General features: G+C 44.9%; 1 protein-coding gene across 2 annotated transcripts in view; it reads right to left on the bottom strand.

The window, feature by feature from the left end:
• The window catches only part of RAPGEF3 (Rap guanine nucleotide exchange factor 3), a 116,739-nt gene that overhangs the window by 15,540 nt on the left and 79,863 nt on the right, over window positions 1-21,336 (bottom strand). For both annotated transcript variants that reach the window (XM_075337162.1, XM_075337163.1), the window contains exons 9-21: window positions 19,063-19,209; window positions 18,839-18,954; window positions 18,662-18,750; window positions 18,262-18,340; window positions 16,798-16,948; window positions 14,696-14,778; window positions 7,366-7,405; window positions 7,124-7,205; window positions 5,361-5,507; window positions 5,122-5,219; window positions 4,646-4,771; window positions 741-922; window positions 199-289 (exon numbers count right to left, since the gene is read on the bottom strand). In XM_075337162.1, the coding sequence (XP_075193277.1) occupies window positions 199-289; window positions 741-922; window positions 4,646-4,771; window positions 5,122-5,219; window positions 5,361-5,507; window positions 7,124-7,205; window positions 7,366-7,405; window positions 14,696-14,778; window positions 16,798-16,948; window positions 18,262-18,340; window positions 18,662-18,750; window positions 18,839-18,954; window positions 19,063-19,209 (1,431 nt within the window). The remainder of the gene's footprint in view (window positions 1-198; window positions 290-740; window positions 923-4,645; window positions 4,772-5,121; window positions 5,220-5,360; window positions 5,508-7,123; window positions 7,206-7,365; window positions 7,406-14,695; window positions 14,779-16,797; window positions 16,949-18,261; window positions 18,341-18,661; window positions 18,751-18,838; window positions 18,955-19,062; window positions 19,210-21,336) is intronic.

Genomic DNA, 21,336 nt, shown 5'->3' with positions numbered 1-21,336 from the left:
TCAATAAGTTTACACAGTTCTTTTGTGGTAAATTTAGATGCCTCGGCTTGTATTAGACTATATACAGTAGTATATACAGTAGTCTTAAACCGGTAGTCTTAAACCTTGTATTCTTCATTATGGCTCTTCGCTATGATCAGTGTACAAATACACAGTGATAAATGTACAATAAAGAACATTGCCTGGTCGATGTCTCACCTGCCATGTCCTGGACATACGGCTCACCGCTGTGTTACTGAGGCCAAACATAACCGCAAAGAAAGAATTCAGATTCTTCTGCTCCTTGAAACTGAAGGTAATCAAGGAAATATAATTCAAATTACGAAAATTGTAATACAAATTTTCATATATAAAAAAAGGAACATTTTCATCACTAATCATGACCGTGAATAACAAATATAACACTTGTAATTTGCATCATATTTATAAATGCGTATTGTATAGGTGATAGTTCAGTTTTTTGAGACCAAGATAATGGTGTGTCTAATTACTTTCTGTATTGGTATTGGTATATATGTATATTGTAATACTGTACGCAGGTAACATTTGAATGTATAAACTTCCTACAGGTCCACAATACAAAAATGTAGGTACGTTATGTGGTGCCTTACAGGATCTTTGCTATGTACTCAAGTTTCTACAACAAAGATCGTCTTGTAGACCTCATCACAATAAGAATAGGTTCACATGGCAAGAAACAGAAGAAGAGTGAAGACACAATTATTAGACTGGCAACTTACTGTGCTGCCAGCTTGATGAATTTGCGCAACAGCAGCGTCCTCCTCTCATCGTCTTGGCACAGACAGACTTCAGTTGCCACCCAGAACTGCACCTCATTGAATCGTCTTATAAACCTCTCCAGATTAGCAGTTGTGCTGTTACGGAACCGCTGTTTCCCGAATGTGTGATAAAGCAACTCCACCTAAGTAAATAGGTTAAGAACTTCGTAATGAGCTCTCTACACATCAGGCTGTCTAGCTATGTGGCTCTTAGAGAGATAATTACCATAAACGTAAAAGAAGAAGCTCAGAATAACAATCCTCGAGATGCGGGTACACAAGATTGAAATAATTTACCCATAGGGACGCCTTACTGTCTGTAGTAAAGTTACGGGCATTATCCTGAAAGTGTGCAATGATCTGATGATCTAATGAACCTCAGCATCTAAGGAGTCTTTTCTACATTGATCGTGATCCCCCCTCTGGGTAGAAATCACATTCTAAGAAAAGTCTAACTTTTTTTGTAACAAGGATTTGTCATAATTCTAGTGTACCTTAAACTGAAAATCGGGAGCCACATGTATCTCTTGGGTTCCTCACAAATTGTGGCCAAATTAGTACAAGGGTCAAAACATTATTATTGATAGTTAGCACTAAGATGAATATCATATTACTAGGTTATCTTAAAAAGATTTTTAACTTTCATAAGTTAGTGTGGCTCAACATCATCTCCAATGTTTGGTTCATGACCTACAAGAGCTTGAGGACCACTATCTTAAGGTCCAATCACACACAACGACTTACCAGCGATCTCGAAAATGATGCGACCTGATAGGGATCGCTGGTAAGTCGCTGGGAGGTCGCTAGTGAGATGTCACACAGTCAGACCTTATCAACGATGCAGGAACGATACAGGTCGCAGTAGCGACCTGTATAACGATCTCAGCAGTCACTGTGACCCTGTCACACAGTGTCAAACACAGCGATGTGTCCTGCCCAGTAGGACATCGCCTTTGAAGAAAATGGCCTGGACCATTCTGCAATGACTAGCGATCTCACAGCAGGGGCCTGATCGCTGGTAGATGTCACACATAACGAGATCGCTAACGGGATCCGTACTGCGTCACAGAAACCGTGACTCAGCAGCGATCTCGCTAGCGATCTCGTTATGTGTGACAGTACCTTTAGAGTTTCTGGTTGATGAACACTAAATAGCAATTGACTATCTTAACACAATTTATCTTGGGCTTTTAGATAAGGTCAGATGGTGCCTTTGTCACAAGATCATGACACAATCAAAAAGCCTATGTAGTAGATGCACTTTTTGCAGCATGTTACCAACAGTAATCCACATTGATTAAAGGGGATCTGTCACTAGGTATTTGTGTTAGTAGTTGGCCAGAAGAAGGTATTCATATCCACTGAGCCACGGTATTTGTACACCAACATTGCCATCTGAGGGAGGACCAGGGTCACCAGGAACTGATCTGTAAGAAGTGTGTTTCCTCAAGGGAACAGTAGGAAGACAATGCTTAACTAGGTGATAGGTGTGGCACAGTGATGAAATATAAAAGCCTGGGCTTGCAGTGGGCAGGTGGAATTGGCACTAAGATTACAAGTGTAGCAGACATATGCGCAGCAGGACCTACCCATGTTGACTGTGGGGAAAACATCTGGAAGTGTACTTAGTTCAGATGAACCCGAAGACTGAATACCAACACCAGAGAAAACCGACGACCAAATACCATCGCCAGAGGAACCCGAAGACCGAATACCATTGCTAGAGGAACCCAAACATTGAATATCATCGCCAGAGGAACTCAAAGACGGAATACCATCTTCAGAGGAACCCGAAGACCGAATACCGTTGCCTGAAGAAACCGAAGACCGAATACCATTGCCTGAAGAAACCGAAGACCGAATACCATTGCCTGAGGAAACCAAAGACTGAATATCATCGCCAGGGGAATCCAAAGACCAAATACTGTCAACTGAGGAAAGGAAGACTGAATACCATTGCAACAGGAGTCGGAAAACTGAATATTGTCGCCAGAGGAACCCAAAGACTGATCACCGAGTACTGTTACTAGAAGAGGATCAGGCTATGTGGCCAAACACTGAAGATTGGACATCAATAACAAGAGACTTAGAAAGGAACATTTGTTCCAGAGCAGCATCATATTGAGCTGGGCCGTTACTTCCCGCCTTGACGTGCGGTACTAACAAAGCATAGTTGATTACTTAAGTTAACTGTTGGTGTAGCTCATTGCAACATAACTGTGCTATGTTTAGTGAACTGATACTGTAGATAGCATTAGGAAAGTCTAAGTTCTTTTTGTTTAATTGCATATTGTGACTATAAATAGGGACACCCCAACACTCCCCTGAAGGTAGGACTGGGAATGGATTATTGTTAAGAGAAACTGTTTGTAATTACCTGTAGTGATTGCATGTAGCTGAGCAGTTGAGTGTAATTCTGAAACATACTAATTATAATGTGATTTATTTGCTTTGAACTTCTGTATTGCCCTTTTGCTTACCCATCACTTCTCCCTGTTCCCGCCTAAATGCAAATCTGTTACTGTCACAACTGAATTGTCCTAGCTGCGTGTTGCATATCTGGCCTCAGTTTTATATTTGCTACCCTATCTAAGAACAGCATGATGTGGGGAGAGAGACCCTAAAGGGGGCTTTACACGCTACGATATCATTAATGTTTTATCGTCGGGGTCACATTGTTAGTGACGCACATCCGGCGTCATTAATGATATCGCAGCGTGTGACACTGACCAGCGACCTTAAGCAACCTCAAAAATGGTGAAAATCGTTCACCATGGAGAGGTCGTCCCAAACTCAAAAATTGGTAAGAGTTGTTTATCCAGGTGGTTCATCGCTCATGCGGCAGCACACATTGCTATGTGTGACACCGCAGGAGCGAGGAACGTCTCCTTACCTGCCGCCGGCCACAATGCGGAAGGAAGGAGGTGGGCGGGATGTTACGTCCTGCTCATCTCCGCCCCTCCACTTTGATTGGCCGGCCGCTTAGTGTCTTTGCGGTGACGTCGCTGTGATGACGAACGTCCCTCCCCCTTGAAGGAGGGATTGTTCGGCAGTCACAGCGACGCCGCTGACAAGGTAAGTATGTGTGACGCTGCCGTAGTGATAATGTTCGCTACGGCAGCGATCACAAACAATCGCATGCGCGACGTGGGCGGGTACTTACACGCTCGCTATCGCTACAAATTGCTAGCGATATCGCTACCGTGTAAAGCCCCCTTAATTCCAGAGATGTTTCACTTACTGGGGGGCATGTCTAATTTTTTTTTTTATAAAATCACTATTTTTTTTTTCTGCTGCAGATTAACCAGTTCTCTTAATGCTGAGAACTGTATAAACTCACTAACACTCTGAAAAATCCCACCCATACCACTGATTGGTAGCTTTCTGCATATGCACAGAAAGCTGCCAATCAATAGTGGGGAGTGATTGGACTATATTGTAGCAGATTTAATAAAATAATGTATTTATAACAACTATACTAAGCAGCCCAGTAAGTGACACATTGCATGAATCAGGGTCTCTGCCCCTACATTATGCTGCTCTCAGATTTGATAGCTAAAACTAGATGACAGATTCTCTTCAAATTGGACTATACATGTGTAAAAATGCCCTCACAAAGCAGGCTTGTCTACTCTAAACCGCATGCAGTCAACTGTCGGAATTTTTTTTTGAGCCTGTCATTTTTCTGTCATAATCGCATCACAACCTTTCCGTATGGCCTTACCCTAAATTATTCCCATTTTAAGCCTCACAGGTGCAGAATTATCCAATATTATCAAAAAGTTGTATTTATGACCGACCATTTGCTTAACAGAATTTCTGTATAGGCCTGAATACTAGTTGCACAAAACAGATGTATACAGTACCTGGTGAACGCTCTTAAAGAGATTCCAGTCGTGTTCTGTCATATGGAGTGCAAGGTCCTTGGAGGTGATGAGATCCAGAATATCATAGCTACTGCTACTCGGTCCCATTTGCTCAGGTAGAGGTGTCTTGAAGAATCAAAAAGACAAAACATGTTATTTTTTTGTATTTTATGCAAAGTCTATATATAGGATTTTGGGGACTATTCTGGATGAGCAAGGTGGTTAGCATTTGTTGCTTTGCAAACGCTGAGCTCCTGGGTTCAATTCCCATCTGCAAGGAGTTTGTATGTTCTCCCCGTGTTTGTGTGGGTTTCCTCTGGTTTCTCCAGTTTCCTCCTCCTCTCCAAAGACATACTGATAGGGACTCTAGATTGTAAGCCCCAAAAGGATGACCGCTTACCTTGTCCTATACAGTGTCTTCCCTCCCAAGTCATCATCCACAGTTAAAGAACACGTAGGACATGTCACATACTCACCAGAGAGTTCATGTCTGGAGAACTGCAGATAAAAAGTCGCTCATTTATCCCTAGAGACGTGTACACACCAGTGTCCTCATGTTTCAGGCATACTTTTTCTGACAAAGAATCAAAATGACACAATAAATGTAATTTATAATTATCCTAAAAACACAAAAAAAAATCCAATCATGGGAACAGAAATGTCAGAAAACAGGACACTTAACATGACTAATATTCAATGCGAGGTTTCCTCTTACCTCCACAAGAGTTTACTTTAACTAAGACTAGGTCGTTGTGGTAGCCATTCTTTGTGGCCAGCGAGGATATCACTTCTTGAACAGTTGCATTTACCGTAAACATGGGGGTGATGAAGTTATGGTCTGGTAGATATATGTCGTAAGGCACTGGAAGATATAATCATATAGTTAAGATCTCAATCGAAAAGTGACTTTTTAATTTAGTGGCACATAACAGGTTTGCATTACTTGTGGTCAGAGGATTAGACCCCTAACTAAAGGCATATTTGTAAAGGGCCTTTAATGCTTAATAAATGCATATTTTTCTTGTAGTATTTTGTTTGGAAATTGAAGAGCAATCGCAACTGTAGTGGGCGGACATTGCACTTCCAGCTCTCGTGTTTGTCTCCTTATTTCCCTGCCTGCCCTGGACTTCATTCTGTCACTGACAGGTCACTCTTCTGTCTCCCTCTATCCAAGATTCTGTATAGTTGGCAAATCATTGCCTGGGATCATCTCATAAGAGGGGTGAACACACAGATCTCTGACGAGAGCTAACTTGTGATGTTAGTCACTACTATAGTATAGATGGAAGGGTAATCAGACAAATCGGGGTCAGGAAACTGGAGAACATGACAGGACACAGGGAGTAAGCAGAAACACAGTCAAGTCACAGAACGAGTGTCAGAATTCCAAGGGAGTACATTTTAGATAAAGGGAGTAGACAGAGACGTGGTCGAGTAAAGGTCCGAGGTCAGAAGCCAGGAGGTAACAACAAGAACAGGGAGTGGGCAGAGGGGAGTCAATCAACAGTCCGGGGGTCAGGAAACTCAGATCAAAATATAAGCATAAACACAAGCCAAGCGCACAACTGCAGAACCAGAGAGTACGACTGGCGAGGTTCTGGGAGAGCATTATCATTAATGAAACAGAGCAATTACTAGGAAGGTGGAACACCTGAGGAAAAGCATCTCCCTGCAAGGAAGCCTGTGCTGTCAAACAACCTGTAAGCTAGTGCTTAAAGAAACACAGCAGAGCATCTGAAAATGCAAGATGCTCTGCACAAAGGAAACATGTTACTGCCAGCTCTGTAGTTCAGGAAGACGCAGCAAAACATCACCTCTGTGCAAGATGCCCTGCACAGAGGGATCTTGACATAACCTATCGATATTTGCATGTGCCACCCCCTATAATGAGACGACTCCAGGCAGTGATTCTACGCAGGCACTGGAATCTTCATCTGAAGTGATCTCAAAAAAGAGGCAAGCACTTGACCAGATTATTAGGCCACTACTGTGTCCATCCCCCAGTCTGGGGAGATGAATCCAGGCAATGATTCAGCACCTGTGCAGCATTTCAGGTGGCGAAAAAGAGAAAGGTAACTTTTCAGTCAAAGACTGAAAGCCAGCGGTGAGCAGTGAAATGAGAAACATGAGGGGTAGAAGTGCAATGTCCGCCCATTCCACTTGAGATGAAAACATCAGTTAAGGATTGTTCTACAATTTCCAAAGTGCTACAAAAAATGGTTGCATTCAACAAGCATTAAAGGCCGTCTACAAATATGTCTTTAGTTAGTGGTCTAATTCCCTAATGACAGCTTCCCTTTAAATGTTCTATCCAGGACCATACATTTTCACCCAAAACAGGCAGAAACAGAGCTGATCAGTGTATAGGCTCTGTCTGGTATTGCACATCCATCCTTGAGGGAAACTAAACTGCACCCATACAATCCGATTTCATCATGAACTAATTATATATTGACAAGCCGAATCTGTCTATTGTACCTTTATCATGGGCCTGGATAGTGTACGAGTTACCAGGCTGATCTTCATCATGAATGGACAGAAGACTCCCATAGTTGGAAACCTAGCAAAATAGAGATTGTGTGTTTTACTAGTCCATACACTGGTTTTCAGTGGATATAATTTATTGCACATAGATATGTACTATCCAATGAAGTATTTTGGATATTGAACCCTTATTAGGATAACCCTACAACAATACTAAACGTACAGTATGGAAATACCTTTATCTGAGGAGAGATGTTTCCACTACTAATCTCCATTCTGTAAAGACATAAAATATTTTTTATTAAAATCAAGGTCCATTACTGATGACAGTCTGGTTTTTGATGTCCTTGATTGACTAGTTTACACATTAAAGGGGTATTTCAGCTCTGCTCAGTTCCCCATCAGCAGGGGACATCATATGTACTGCTACCTGGGGGGTCTTGTGTGTCATCAGCTGTTATGATGCAGGTTCATTAATAACCGACGGACCCGGTAGTAGCAATGAGTGAACCTGAACAGTAAAGTTCAGTGTTCCTACCGAAAATGATCTTTAAAAAAAGAGAATTTTGTTTACTTACCGTGAATTCTTTTTCTTATAGTTCCGACATGGGAGACCCAAACCATGGGTGTATAGCTACTGCCTCCGGAGGACACACAAAGTACTACACTAAAAGTGTAGCTCCTCCCTCCGAGCATATATACTCCCCGGATGACAAATCCAACCAGTTTAGTGCTAAAGCTGAAGGAGGACATCCACCCATTAGTAGAGATAGAGTAAAACCCGGAATAACCGGAACTTCTGTCTACAACAACAGCCGGTGAAAACACACGGAACAAGAAAGCTGCCAACAGGCAACAGGGAGGGTGCTGGGTCTCCCATGTCGGAACTATAAGAAAAAGAATTCACGGTAAGTAAACAAAATTCTCTTTTTCTTTATCGTTCCTTATGGGAGACCCAAACCATGGGACATCTCAAAGCAGTCCATGGGTGGGAAATAAACAGAAACTGAGAAGTAGGCGAAACCTAACTTCACAAATGGGCGACAGCCATCCGAAGGATGCGTCTGCCCAAGCTCGCATCTGCCGAAGCATGAGCATGCACTTGGTAGTGCTTCGAAAGGGTGTGCAGACTAGACCAAGTGGCAGCCTGACAGACCTGCTGAGCCGTAGCCCAAGAGGCACCGACAGCTCTGGTCGAGTGCGCCTTAATCCCCGGCGGGGGAGGCATCTGAGAACATTGGTAGGCATCGGATATGGCCGACCTATCCAATGAGCTAGGGTCGGTTTAGAAGCCGAGAGACCCTTGCGCTGACGTGTGGTCAGCACACAAAGAGAAGTGCACCGCCTAAGAAACAGCGGTGCGTGACACATAGATCCGGAGCGTCCGCACCAAATCTAAAGCATGCAACGCTTTCTCAAAGCGATGCACAGGGGCCGAACAAAGGGAAGACAATGAAATGTCCTGGTTAAGGTGGAAAGGAGACACCACCTTAGGGAGAAGGCCCGGAGTTGGACGGAGAACCACCTTGTCTTGGTGAAAAAAACCAAAAAGGGTGACTCCGAAGAGAGCACAGTCAAATAAGAGACTCTCCTGAAAGAAATTATGGCCACCAGAAAGACCACTTTCTGTGAAAGACTAAACAACGAAACCTCCCTAAGAGGCTCAAAGGGGGGTTTCTGTAAGGCCATGAGGACCAGAGTAAGGTCTCAGGGATCCAGAGACCGCCGGTAAGGCGGAATGATGTGAGATGCGCCCTGCATGAAGGTGCGCACCTGGGCCAGTCGGGCGATATGCCGCTGGAACAACGCTGACAGAGCCGAGACCTGTCCCTTGAGGGAATGAGGGACAGACCTAGCTGCAGGCCGGACTGTAGAAAGGACAGGATGGTCGGCAAGGAAAAAACGGCCAAGGAGCATGGCCGGAAGAACGACACCAGGACAGGAAAATTCTCCAAGTCCTGAGGTAAATCCTGGCCGAGGAAGACTTCCGAGCCTGAGTCATAGTGAAGATGACCTCAGAAGGAATGCCTGAAGCCGTAAGGATTCAGGGCTCAAGAGTCACGCCGTCAATCTGAGAGCCGCAGAATTGTTGTGGAAAACGGACCCTCTGAGAGAACGTCTGGCCGGTCCGGGAGATGCCACAGCACCTCTACGAACAGACGGAGCAGGTTTGGGAACCAAGCTCGCCTGGGCCTGGGGCGATGAGTACGACCCGACGGCCCTCCATTTTGATCTTGCGCAGGACTCTGGGCAAGAGAGCTAGAGGGGGAAACACGTAGGCCAGACGGAACTGGGACCAATCTGGAACCAGCGCGTCCGCTGCCAAGGCCTGAGGATCGTGGGAGCGAGCCACGTAAACCGGGACCTTGTTGTTGTGCCGGGATGCCATTAAATCCACTTCCGGAGTGCCCCGCCTGCTAAATTGACCGGAACACTGCCGGATGCAGGGCTCACCCGCCGCTGTCCACGGTTTGACGGCTGAGATAATCTGCCTCCCAGTTTTCTGCGCCTGGGATGTGGACTGCGGATATGGTGGACTCGGAGTCCTCTGTCCACTGAAGGATATGTTGAACTTCCAACATTGCTAGGCGGCTGCGAGTCCAAGGACTACAGCCCTCATTTCTAGCACATTGATCGAGAGGGCTGATTCGGACGGAGTCCAAGTGCCCTGTGCTCGGTGGTGGAGAAACACTGCTCCCCAGCCGGATAGACCGGCATCCGTGGTGAGAATCACCCATGACGGGGCCAGAAAGGAGTGTCCCTGGTACAGAGAGAGGGGCCGAAGCCACCACTTAAAGAGAGCTCCTGGTCTGTGGCGACAGAGCCACCAGCCCGTGCAAGGATGAAGTCCCTTGTCCCAACAGCGGAAAATGTCCCGCTGCAGGGGACGCAGATGGAACTGGCAAGGGGAACCGCTTCTATTGACGCCACCATCTGACCCAGCACCTGCATGAGGTGCCTGATGGAATGACGGCGGAGCCTCAGCAGAGAGCGAACCGCCAGATGAAGAGACTGCTGTTTGACTAAGGGCAGCTTCACAAGTGCCAGCAGAGTCCCGAATTGCATCCCTAGGTACGTAAGTTCCTGGGTCGGGGTCAGAGTGGACTTGCAAGCGTGGCGAGAGTGAGCGAGACACTCCGCTGACAGTCTGCACTGGATGAAGCCCTGACTAGAAGGGCGTCCAGGTAAGGAATCACTACCAACCCCTGGAGGAGCAGAACCGCAACTGGTGAATACACGAGGGGCCGTGGCTAACCCAAGGGGAGAGCCACGATTGGAAATGTTCCTCTCTGATTGCAAAACGTAGCCAACGCTGGTGTGAAACTGCGAATGGCACATGCAGAGAGACATCTCTGATGTCGATGGATGCTAAGAAATCTCCTTGGGTCATTGACTGATCGCAGAGATTTCATGCAAAATTGCCGCACCTGAACATGCTTGTTGAGAAGCTTGAGATCCAGGTCGGAAAGCACCGTCCTTTTCGGGGACTAGGAAGAGATTTGAGTAGAAATCTCAGAACCGTTCCCAGTCGGGAACTGGTACAATTACTCCATTGGCCTGCAAGAATGCCACGGCCTGTGAGAAGGCGGCGGCCTTGGAGCAGGGGGGAGTTGTCAGAAAAAAATCTGTTTGGCGGCTGGATAGAATTCTGTTCTGTAGCCGTGGGAGAGGGTAACCCACACCCACTAATCGAAGACGTGTTGCAACCACACGTCGCCCAAGAGGGAGAGCCTGCCACCGACCAAGGACGTTACTGGCGCGGCCAGATAATCAAGAGGAGGCTGCCCTGGTGGCAGCAGCTCCTGCCGACTTAGGACGCGGCTTCATGTGCCAGTTGGTTTACGGACCTTGGCTGAGTTAGTGGACGAGGCCGAGGGCTTAGAGGACGACCAGTTAGAGGAAACGAAAGGAACGAAACCTCGACTGGTTCCTGCCCTGGAAGGTTTCCTGGGTTGTGGCATGGAAGTACTCTTCCTGCCAAAAGCTTCCTTAATAATTTCATCCAGTTGTTCACCGAATAGACTGGTCCCAGCAAAATGGAGTCCAGCAAGGAACTTCTTAAGAAGCATCTGCCTTCCACTCTCGAAGCCACAGGAACCTGCGGATAGCGAGGGAAGTAGCCGAGGCCACCGCAGTGCGGTGACAGTCTCCAGCTATAGGATGAAAAGACTGAAGCCTGGAAGTTAAGGCAACCAATTCGGGCATAAAGGCCCTGGTGAGGGAATGCATCTCCTCCCGAGAAGCAGAGATGGCTTTGAGAGCCCGCACTGCTGCAAAAGATGGGGAGAACGAGGCCCCTGCCGCCTCATATATAGATTTGGCCAGAAGGACAACCTGGCGGACAGTGGGATCCTCAGAGAGGTGCCGTCAGCCACTGATACAACTGTCCGGGCTGAAAGTCTAGACCCCGGAGGGTCCACCCTTGGTGAGTGAGCCCACTCCTTGACCACCATTGGTGGAAGGGGGAAACAGTCATCAGAACCACGCTCTGGGAAGCGTCTGTCAGGACAGGCTCTGGGCTTGGTCACAGTGACCTGAATGCTGGAGTGGATAAGGAACACACTCCTTGTTCTCTTAGGCAAGGTATACTGATGCTTTTCTGCCAAAGAGGGGTGCTCCCCTGATACAGGCGGATTGAGGTCCAGTACAAATATAATGGACGCAATCAAATCATTAGCATCTGCATCACTTTCGGACAGATCAATAGGGTACATGGAGAGCGTCCGAGCCCCCAGTAAGTCAGAAGTACGCTTAAGAAAGCGTTTGTCAGGACAGGCCCTGGGTTTAGTCACAGTGGCCTGAAAGCTGGAGTGGTTAAAAAAAAACGTACTCCTTGCTCTCTTAGGTGAGATAAACTGGTGTTTTTCTACCAAAGAGGCCTGTTCTTCTGACACTGGAGGGTTAAGGTCCAGAACGGAGTTAATGGACGCTATCAAATCGCTAACATCTGCATCACCATCGGTATCAATGGGGAACATAGACGAAGCGTCTGAGCCCACAGTAAGGGCATCCTCCTCGCCTTGTGACTCGGCCCGTGAGGCAGAGCCGTGGGACGAGGAAGGAGAGGAGTCCCTGCGTCTCCGTTTAGGAGGACGGGGTCTGGGATTAGATGAAACAGACTCTGTGAGCTCTGCAGAGCGAGCTGGAGCAGCAGAGGCACCCTGAGAAGGGGGCTGATGCATGCTTAGCAGCGTCCGAGACAACTGTCCAATGGAGTCTGCAAAGGACTGGGAAATAGCATTGGAAAAAGATGCTACCCAAGCCGGGGGTTCAGCCTGGGGAGACTCCAGGCTGAGGCACCACCACATTAGAACAGGCATTACAGTGTGGGTCTGTGCTCGGTTCAGGCAATATGAGCTTGCATGCAGTGCATATAGCGTACAGCCTTGGAGCCTTGCTCCTAGTGTGAGACATGCTGCTGAGGAGGAGGTTCTATAATAAAGAATTAACTCCTTCAGAATGCCCTGAGAGTGTATAAAAGTGCACAACCAGAGGTTGTGACTTACCATACCGCTATTATGTGTGCCCTCCGGATTCCAAGCCTGGACCCCCAGCCAGATATTCACTCCTTCTGCAGTGCAGCCAGCGCCGACCAGTGTACTAAGAACGCTGAGAAAATGGCGCCAGAGTGAGGGGGTGGGGCGGGGGTTAAGCCAGGAGCGGGAATCGGAGGGCTAAGGAGATATACAGGGGAGGGAATCATCTCCTCAAAGAGAAGTGTCCTCCCCTGTGCAGAGCGGCCGGTGGGCGGCGCTGCAGTGTCCCCCTGCATGACTGACATGCAGGGGAACGAAACGAAACTAGGCCGCGGCTGAAGCCGGGGCCTAGAGTTATGCATGCGGCCGACAATCAGGCATCATCGGCGCGGTTCTCAGTAAAAACCGTGGAACCGGCCGGAAACACAGTAAAAAGCAGCATTATTAAAGTAAATCACTGTCCCCCCCAATAAAAGTGCCCCACATTGCAGAAAGACCCTCTGAATAACGTCTCTATACTTAGCTTTGAGACGCAGGGCCCAGTCCCTGGGTGGGGTGGGGGTTCAGTGCTCCGTCCAGCAGGGTCCTGCAAAAGGGCTGCGGATGGAGGCCGGTCTCCTGCAAGGCAGTGAGAACCGTGTTGGCTCTAACTTCAAGCCAGAGCCCCTAAGGGATGGTGAAGGAGCGCGGCATGAAGGGCTCCTGCCCTGAAGTCAACCTTAACAGCACCGCCGCACAGGGGGGTGAGAAGGGACATGCCGGGAGTCCAGTGGACCCGCTTTTCTTCCAAATCTTTAGAAAAAAAGAAAAATCAAAAGAGGATGCATGTGTGTGTGTGACCTCCTGAACACAAAGCATGAAACTGGTTGGATTTGTCATCCGGGGAGTGTATATGCTCGGAGGGAGGAGCTACACTTTTAGTGTAGTACTTTGTGTATCCTCCGGAGGCAGTAGCTATACACCCATGGTTTGGGTCTCCCATAAGGAACGATAAAGAAAACAAAAAATCAGTGTTCAAATTCAGAGTTTGGGTGGTTTAGATATGCAAACCATTCACGTGAGCATGACTATGCCTGGGTATACTTGGTGCTGCACAAAGGTTTTCATTTTCGGCAGCTCACCCTCCTGTATAAACAGGATCGGCACCCCCAAGAACAATGGCAGCCTATGAGCACTGAGCATTCTGAATAGTGGCTCTGCCTGTGTAGATTAGCTATTAAATGACTACCTATCTGCAAACACATAATTGATCCATGTCTATAGCAGCTGGTCCGTTCATGTAAAAGGACCGTTGTCCACACGGAGGCTTTTTTCTGAATTTTTGGAGCAGATACTGAACGGAAACTCCAAGTTTAAGGGGTACTTTGCACGCTGCGACATCGCTACTGCGATATCGGCGGGGTCAAATCGAAAGTGATGCCCATCCGGCGCCAGTAACGACGTTGCAACGTGTAAAGCCTAGATACGCCGATAAATGATCGCAAAAGCGTTGTAAATCGGTGATCTCTGTAGCGTCGGACATTTTCATAATGTCGCACCAATAGGAGATACGATGTTGTCCCTCGTTCCTGCGGCAGCACACATAGCTGTGTGTGAAGCCGCAGGAGCGAGGAACATCTCCTTACCTGCGTCCACCGGCTATGCGGAAGGAAGAAGGTGGGCGGGATGTTTACGTCCCGCTCATCTCCGCCCCTCCGCTTCTATTGGCCGCCTGCCGTGTGACGTCGCTGTGACGCCGCACGACCCGCCCCCTTAGGAAGGAGGCGGGTCGCCGGCCAGAGCAACATTGTAGGGCAGGTAAGTGCGTGTGAAGCTACCGTAGCGATAATGTTCGCTACGGCAGCTATCACAAGATATCGCATGTGCGACGGGGCAGGTACTATCACGCTCGGCATCGCTAGCATCGGCTAGTGATGTCGCAGCGTGCAAAGTACCCCTAAGAGTTTTGAGATTTGGAAGAGGAAATAGAGAATTCCCGCTCAGCTTCTGCTCCAAAAACTCCAACAATATGATTTTACATAGCAGCCTACATACATTTACATGGTAAGGTCTCATGATAATAACTATGTTAGGCTTAAAAGCTACTTACGTTCTAGTCTTTCTTCGATCCTGAAAATTTTCCTTCACACATGTAAGCAAACGAGGATCCCTGCTGACATATTCTGAGATCTTCTAAGAAATAAAATGCAGAAGAAATGTTATAGTTGACAAAACATTGAATCTACAGTGATTGAAATAAGTATTGAACACGGCACCAATTTTCAAAGTTAAATATATTACTAATGGTCCTATTGAAATTAATTTCTCACCAGATGTCGGTAACAACCAATCCAATCCACACAGGCAAAAAAAGTTAAATCATAGATGTACATAAATTAAGTAATGTATAATAATGAGAAATGACACAGGAAAAAAAAATAATGAACACACTTACCGAAATGTTTTTAATACTTCCAACAAAAGCCTTTGTTGGTGATTACAGCGCCAAAACGCTTCCTGTATGGAAAAAACTAGTGACATGTATTGCTCATGTGTGATTTTATTATAATAATAATAATAATTAATAATAATAATTTTGGTCCATTATTCCACACAAACATTCTTCAAATCCTGAAGGTTCTGTGCCTGCCTTCTATGAACTCTGAGCGTTAGTTCCTTGCATAAATTTTCTATTGGGTTCAGATCAGGTGATTGGCTGGGCCATTATAGCAGATTTATTTTCTATCTGTGAAACCAATTGAGAGTTTCCCTGGCTGTGTGTTTAGGATCATTGTCTTGCTGAAATGTCCACTCTCCTTTCATCTTCATCGTCCTGGTAGATGGCAGCAGATTTTTATCATGAATGTCTTGGATCATTTGTTCACTCATCCTTTCTTCAATTATATGAAGTTTGCTAGTCCTGTATGCTGAAAAACAGCCCCACACCATGATGTTCCCACCTCCACACTTTACTGTTGGTATGGTGTTTGGGGGTGATATGTAGTGCCTATTGACATCCAAACATGATGTGTATAATGAGTTCAATTTTGGTCTCATTTGACAGGACTATATCCTCCCATTATTTCATGGGCTTATCTAAATGTTGTTGAGTAAACTTTAAACACGATTCAACATGCTATTAGTTCAGCAATGGAGTCTTACGTAATGATCATGCATACAGACCATGGAAATTGAGTGCGTTACTTATTGTTTTCTTTGAAACAATTGTACCTGCTAATTCTAGGTCTTTATGTAGTTCTCCACAGGTGGTTTTGGCTCTTGGACAACTCTTCTGATAATTCTTTTCATTCCTCTGTGTGAAATCTTGTGGGGAGAACCTGGTTGCAGTCATTTTATTGTTAAATTATGTTCTTTCCACTTCCGGATTACGGTCCCAACAGCGCTCACTGGAAATTAGAAATTCTTCTGGAACCAATGGCATTAGTATGCTTGGCAACAACAAGGTTGCAAAGTTCTTGAGGGAGCTCACTGGTTTTACCCATCATGAGCTGTTTTTTGTGTGGCACCTTGGTAATGAGACACCTTTTCATAAGCCATCAGTTGAACCAGCTGATATTATTTTGCACTAACAGGCAGGATTGCTTTCTAATTATTGAGATTTCAGCTGGTGTCATAACTTTCCATGGGTTCTTGCACCTCTCTTTCTTCGGTGTTCAATACTTTTTCCACGTGTCATTTCTAATTATTACACATCATTAAATTCATGGACATCTATGATTTGATTTCTATGCCTGTGTGGATTGTTTAGGCTGTTACCAACATCTGGTGAGAAATTCATGTCAATAGCAGCTTTAGAAATATATTTTTTTTAGAAAATTGGTGACATGTTCAATACTTATTTCACTCAATTTAAGCAAGTTCACTCAAAGATGAGATATAAAGACAATAAGACATACGACTAATATTGGTCCCGGTATAGCTATGTGAAAAGTTTTAAGACAGGTTCCCAGTGCGTTTAGACGGATTATGCTATTGTGTCCAGCTGAACAGATGGACATTTCAGAAAAGAAGGCCAAATGGAGCCCAAAGTTGGAAACTTTGGAATCCGTTTGCTTCATTGTACGAAATGACTCTGCCATAGGAACATCTGAATTTTGTGGTGTCCAGACGGAGAACTTGAAAGATTAAATGTAGTGTGAACCCAACCTTGTTCACAACTTATTATACTCATTCTTTAACACAAGCATTTACCTCTAGAAAACCTTTGGCACTTGGTTCTGCCTCCAGCAACCGACCATAAAGCTCTACCCAGAGATTGACAAGTCTCACGATATGCTGTCTCTTGTGGAGGGAGTATATGACCTTCTCAGGCTCATTCACTTCTGATGGCTCCACATTAAATCTGAGACGCTGTTAAGGGTCCATAGGAAGGAAACAAATGTTTTCTAAAACCATGTTCCAATTTTCAAACTCTGGGTCACTTTAAATAAATGCAGAAAAATCATATTCATGGGTTCCAGTTAGTTATACTTATATAAGAGGTAAAACATTGTATCTTAGTGTGCTAGGACTTCTAACCACAATGTGTAGGACTTATTATTTTAAGTATATTAACGGGAATCCATAACTTGGACCCCCACTGATCAAAACGTCTAACTGACTTTAAATTTATTTTGGCCCTGTATTCACATTGTATGTAAAGTATGTTGATTAATTTATATAGAGCGCATCTTTTAAATATACCTTTTTTTTCTGATAATCTTAGGTGTAGAAGGAGGAACTTTGCCCAATTTTTTTTAACTATTGGATTTTCACCTTAAGAGCTGCGTCAAAGGCATCTCACCCAGCCAATTAGAACAGTCCTGGAGAAAGAACCCCAAACAGCTGTCATGGGTGTGTCATGGGTGACAGACAGTATTGTGGTGTCTGGCTATAAAAGGTCACATCATTTGGCTGCACAAACTGCTCCCTGACCTTCTATCACTCCTGCTTGGTTTTCATCCCTTTCCCATTAGGACCCTATGTCACTGTTCAGCCTGTCAGCTGCTGTTCATCACTACTTTCCTTGTCTTTATATAACTCAACTTCCTATTATTTAGTTCTGGTAATATTTGATACATCTTTATCAAGTCTTCAGTGCAAGCAGGCGGCTTGCATACAACTGGAGAATCTTGGTGGCCGTTGCAGTTTTTCTCCATGAGTCAACTAGAGATAAGTTGTTTGCTGTTTTCCTTTTTTTGTTATCCCTGTATGTCCTTTAACGCTTAGTAGGGTTGACTAAGGGCTCATCCCATCCGCTCACTACCTAGCGCCCAGATCAGAGTCAGCCTAGGGTCAGGTATCCAGCTTGGTGAATAGTTGTGGAACCTATCTAGGGTGGTGAGGGAACCCAGGGCCTAGCAGTAGGCTTAGTCAGGGGTCACCATCTCACCATTCCGTAGATATAGGGTTTCCCTTCCATTTAACCATTCTATTGGTACGTCCCCATACCTAGCGTGGCAACAGTTTTCTACAGAAGGGATTCTATGGCTTTGCAGATAGTCCTAGTTATTTTTCACTATTCTTTAATGGGTCAGATATTAACTTAAAGGGAAGCTACCTTAAATTGGCACCATGGGCGCAGTTTTCCTTCTGTATGTGAGAAACTTTGGATGTATTTCAGAGTGCTATTCAGTTTATATAAGGAAAAGTGATAACCTATTGATATAAGGATACTGATGGAGCAATGCTTGGCACAGCTGATTTGTTGGCATGAATACGCTGTGTGTGAGAAGGAATTCACCCGCAAATGAATCTAGAGAAATAAAACAAAACATGTAAAGTGAGAGGATTAATTAAAAGCTATGTAAACTATTGCTTTATCTAATGCAAAAAAATGATTCTGCTGGCTGTCATCAATATTATATAAAATAGATCTATATGGGGATAAAGTTATATTTAATTGCTTATTTATTTCTTATTTGTAAGGATACAGAATATCACAACTTCTCTCCATTGCCCGTAGTGACTACTTGTAGTAATTACCCTTCTTTATCATGTCGCTAGTTGGCTGTCTATAATCACTTATGTCATGTCAAAAATTGTCATATCATTTAAAAAACAGATATGAAGTTACCTTCTGGGTTATTAAGAGATGAATCCAACCTCATTGTCTCCAGCAAATGCTCCAGAATCTTATCGGCTGTTCCAGACATAACTGTATATCTTTACAGATGGACGATAATGTTAACATTAGCTGAAATAATAACCTCATTAATACTCATTATGTGTGATAAATCCAAAAAGCACTCACTTATGATTTCCAGGCACTGAGTTTGGTAAGTTATTCCCAGATGGTTGAGAATTCTTCTCCAGCACTAATACCACTTTACCGTGCTCCTTTAGACGCACTGTGTTGGCTTCTACATCCTATAGACACCACCGTAAAGTTATATTTATACTCAGAGTATATTGCATTGAGGAAACGTTAGAATAAAGGATATAACAACCATATATTATCATTTTAGATTTACTGACCCTCAGAATCCGGTTGAAGTCATGCTTGTCAACTCGTAAGAAGTGGCAGTTGTCCTCTCTCAGTACTATGGTGGCAGCTCTTGGGGCATCATTGACGAGAGCAAGTTGTCCAAAGTCATCTCCTTCATGAAGTGTGGTGACCAAACCCTGACATAAAATATTAGTGTGAGCGCAAGTATTTGTATGAGACCATACAGGAGTTTGTGGGACTAATCAGATAGAGACAAAGATCTACTCTTTTGTTTCAGAAGAATATATTCTATATATACAGTATTTCTATTGCAATTTTATTCATTTTTAATCCAAGCACTGAACATACATGAGACTCACAGAGATAACTAGGTAGTTGCCTGAATTTGATGGACATACTTCTTTTTTTCCACCATTTTAACTATGTATCTATACGTACCTCTGTGGCATATTAGTGCATACACTATGTACATCATAAAAGAGGACATCCTAATCAGGATCCCCCTCTATGAGCCAAAATTGTGATATTCCCCACCTTAGCATACATGACACATTCATTTGAATGAGCAGACACACAGCTTGTCGTGGCAATACCAAACCACAGTGGGAAATAGACAAGCCAATTCTGGTGTAATCAATTGATTGACCAGTGCAGACGGCTGACCAGATAGGACACATTGGATAACCTGTCCTTAAGGTAAAGCAAGAGGGAGAAACAACAATGCATAACCTTTCTTCATGTGGTTAGTACATTAAATACTGCAAACTTAAAAAAACATTGTAAAGACTGGTGTATAGCCCTAGCTTGAAGGTTCATTAAATAACCTTCGATCCACTATATACAAACCAAACCAATCTGCAGTTATTTATCTCCCTGTGTACTAAGACTGACGAAACAGTGATGGAAACAGAGCAATACAAAAACCAGGGTGACTAGAGCCCAGAAAAAAGAGTGAATATGTAGGGGGCTCAGGGTTATGCCCACTCCTGCAGAAGTAGCTGGCACATCCAAGGTTATGTATAATGCTGTGTAATGTATATGTTGTATGGTATGTTATGTCAATAGCCACCACGTGGCAGTGTGGTAGCACGGCTGTCCTGGCACCTGGGTGAGCAGAGAAATAGTTAAGGAAGAGGAGAGCAGCATGTATAAAAGGGTGAGATAGGAAGTAGACAGCAGGAGAGTCCCGGAGGCGAAGACAGTGTTAATATCCCCAATTTGAAGATTCTGACCCTAAGGGTCCTCCTTGTGGCCGTGACAGGCGGGATCCTGTCTGGATTGTCCAACTGCGTGACTAGGAAGAGGGGTTTAGTCTGACAGTTGGGGGTCTGGTGTCCATATCACCTGGCTCGTAATGATTTCCTCTGCTTACTGAAGGTCAGTGTTCCCTCTAGAAGTAGGATATGGCTGGATGGCCTATGCACGGATGGGAGAGCCCTGTCATTTGCAGTCATATGGACTTAATGAACTGATCGGTACCAGTGTGAAGTATAGTGAAGGAATGGGAGGCCTAGAGGTGACAAACACAACCCAGGTGCTAGGAATATGGACTGCTGCTAAATTGTGTTTGAGAAGAAGGAGTAGGAGGAACCCCTATGGGAAGAGTATCGGTGCCGGCGAAGCGCAGACCGACGTAACCCAGAAGTTGAAAGAAAATAAAGTTTGCATGTTTGAGAGAAGAAACAGTGTCGGGACTTTATTTGCTGTAAGCGAGAAAGTAATGTCGCCTGAATGGTTACGGAGGTATCCTGTGTGTGCTGCGGCGACGGGGAGGTGAGGTGTTAATGACAGGCTGTGCTGTGACCTGTCGTCCCCTGCTACCACGACTATGACCACTGCCGGCTTCGTGTCCTCCACCACAAATAGAAAAATCCAAGAACATATAAGATTTCCTCAGTACACAAAACATTGTTGGTTATAAATGACTTAGTGACTAAATGTAGAACTGGTGGAGGAAGGTTGAACTAGATGGACCTAGGTCTTTTTTCAACCTAAGTAACTATGTAACTATGTAACTATATATATTAGTAAATCAGTGGTGATTTAAATGTAAGTCCCTGCCCCTTGTCTTCGACTCACCTTCTGGAGTCTTCATCTTTTTCCAGTGTCGCTCTGGTCAGTCTCCAGTGATTTGTGACATGCGCTCAGCTCCAGTATTTCATGGAGCACACTGAGGGTCATGGCCAGAATGAGGCTGTCATAGAGTTATACTATCATAGTGATGCATTGAGACCTTGTGATGTAACATCAGACTTCCAGCCAGTCAGAAGTTACGGGAACAAGATGGCGCTGTGGCACCAGAG

Source organism: Anomaloglossus baeobatrachus, chromosome 2 (assembly GCF_048569485.1).
Source record: "Anomaloglossus baeobatrachus isolate aAnoBae1 chromosome 2, aAnoBae1.hap1, whole genome shotgun sequence".
Lineage (NCBI taxonomy): Eukaryota > Metazoa > Chordata > Amphibia > Anura > Aromobatidae > Anomaloglossus > Anomaloglossus baeobatrachus.
Note: the sequence above shows the minus strand (reverse complement) of the source record. Positions and strands in the feature narration are given on the sequence as shown.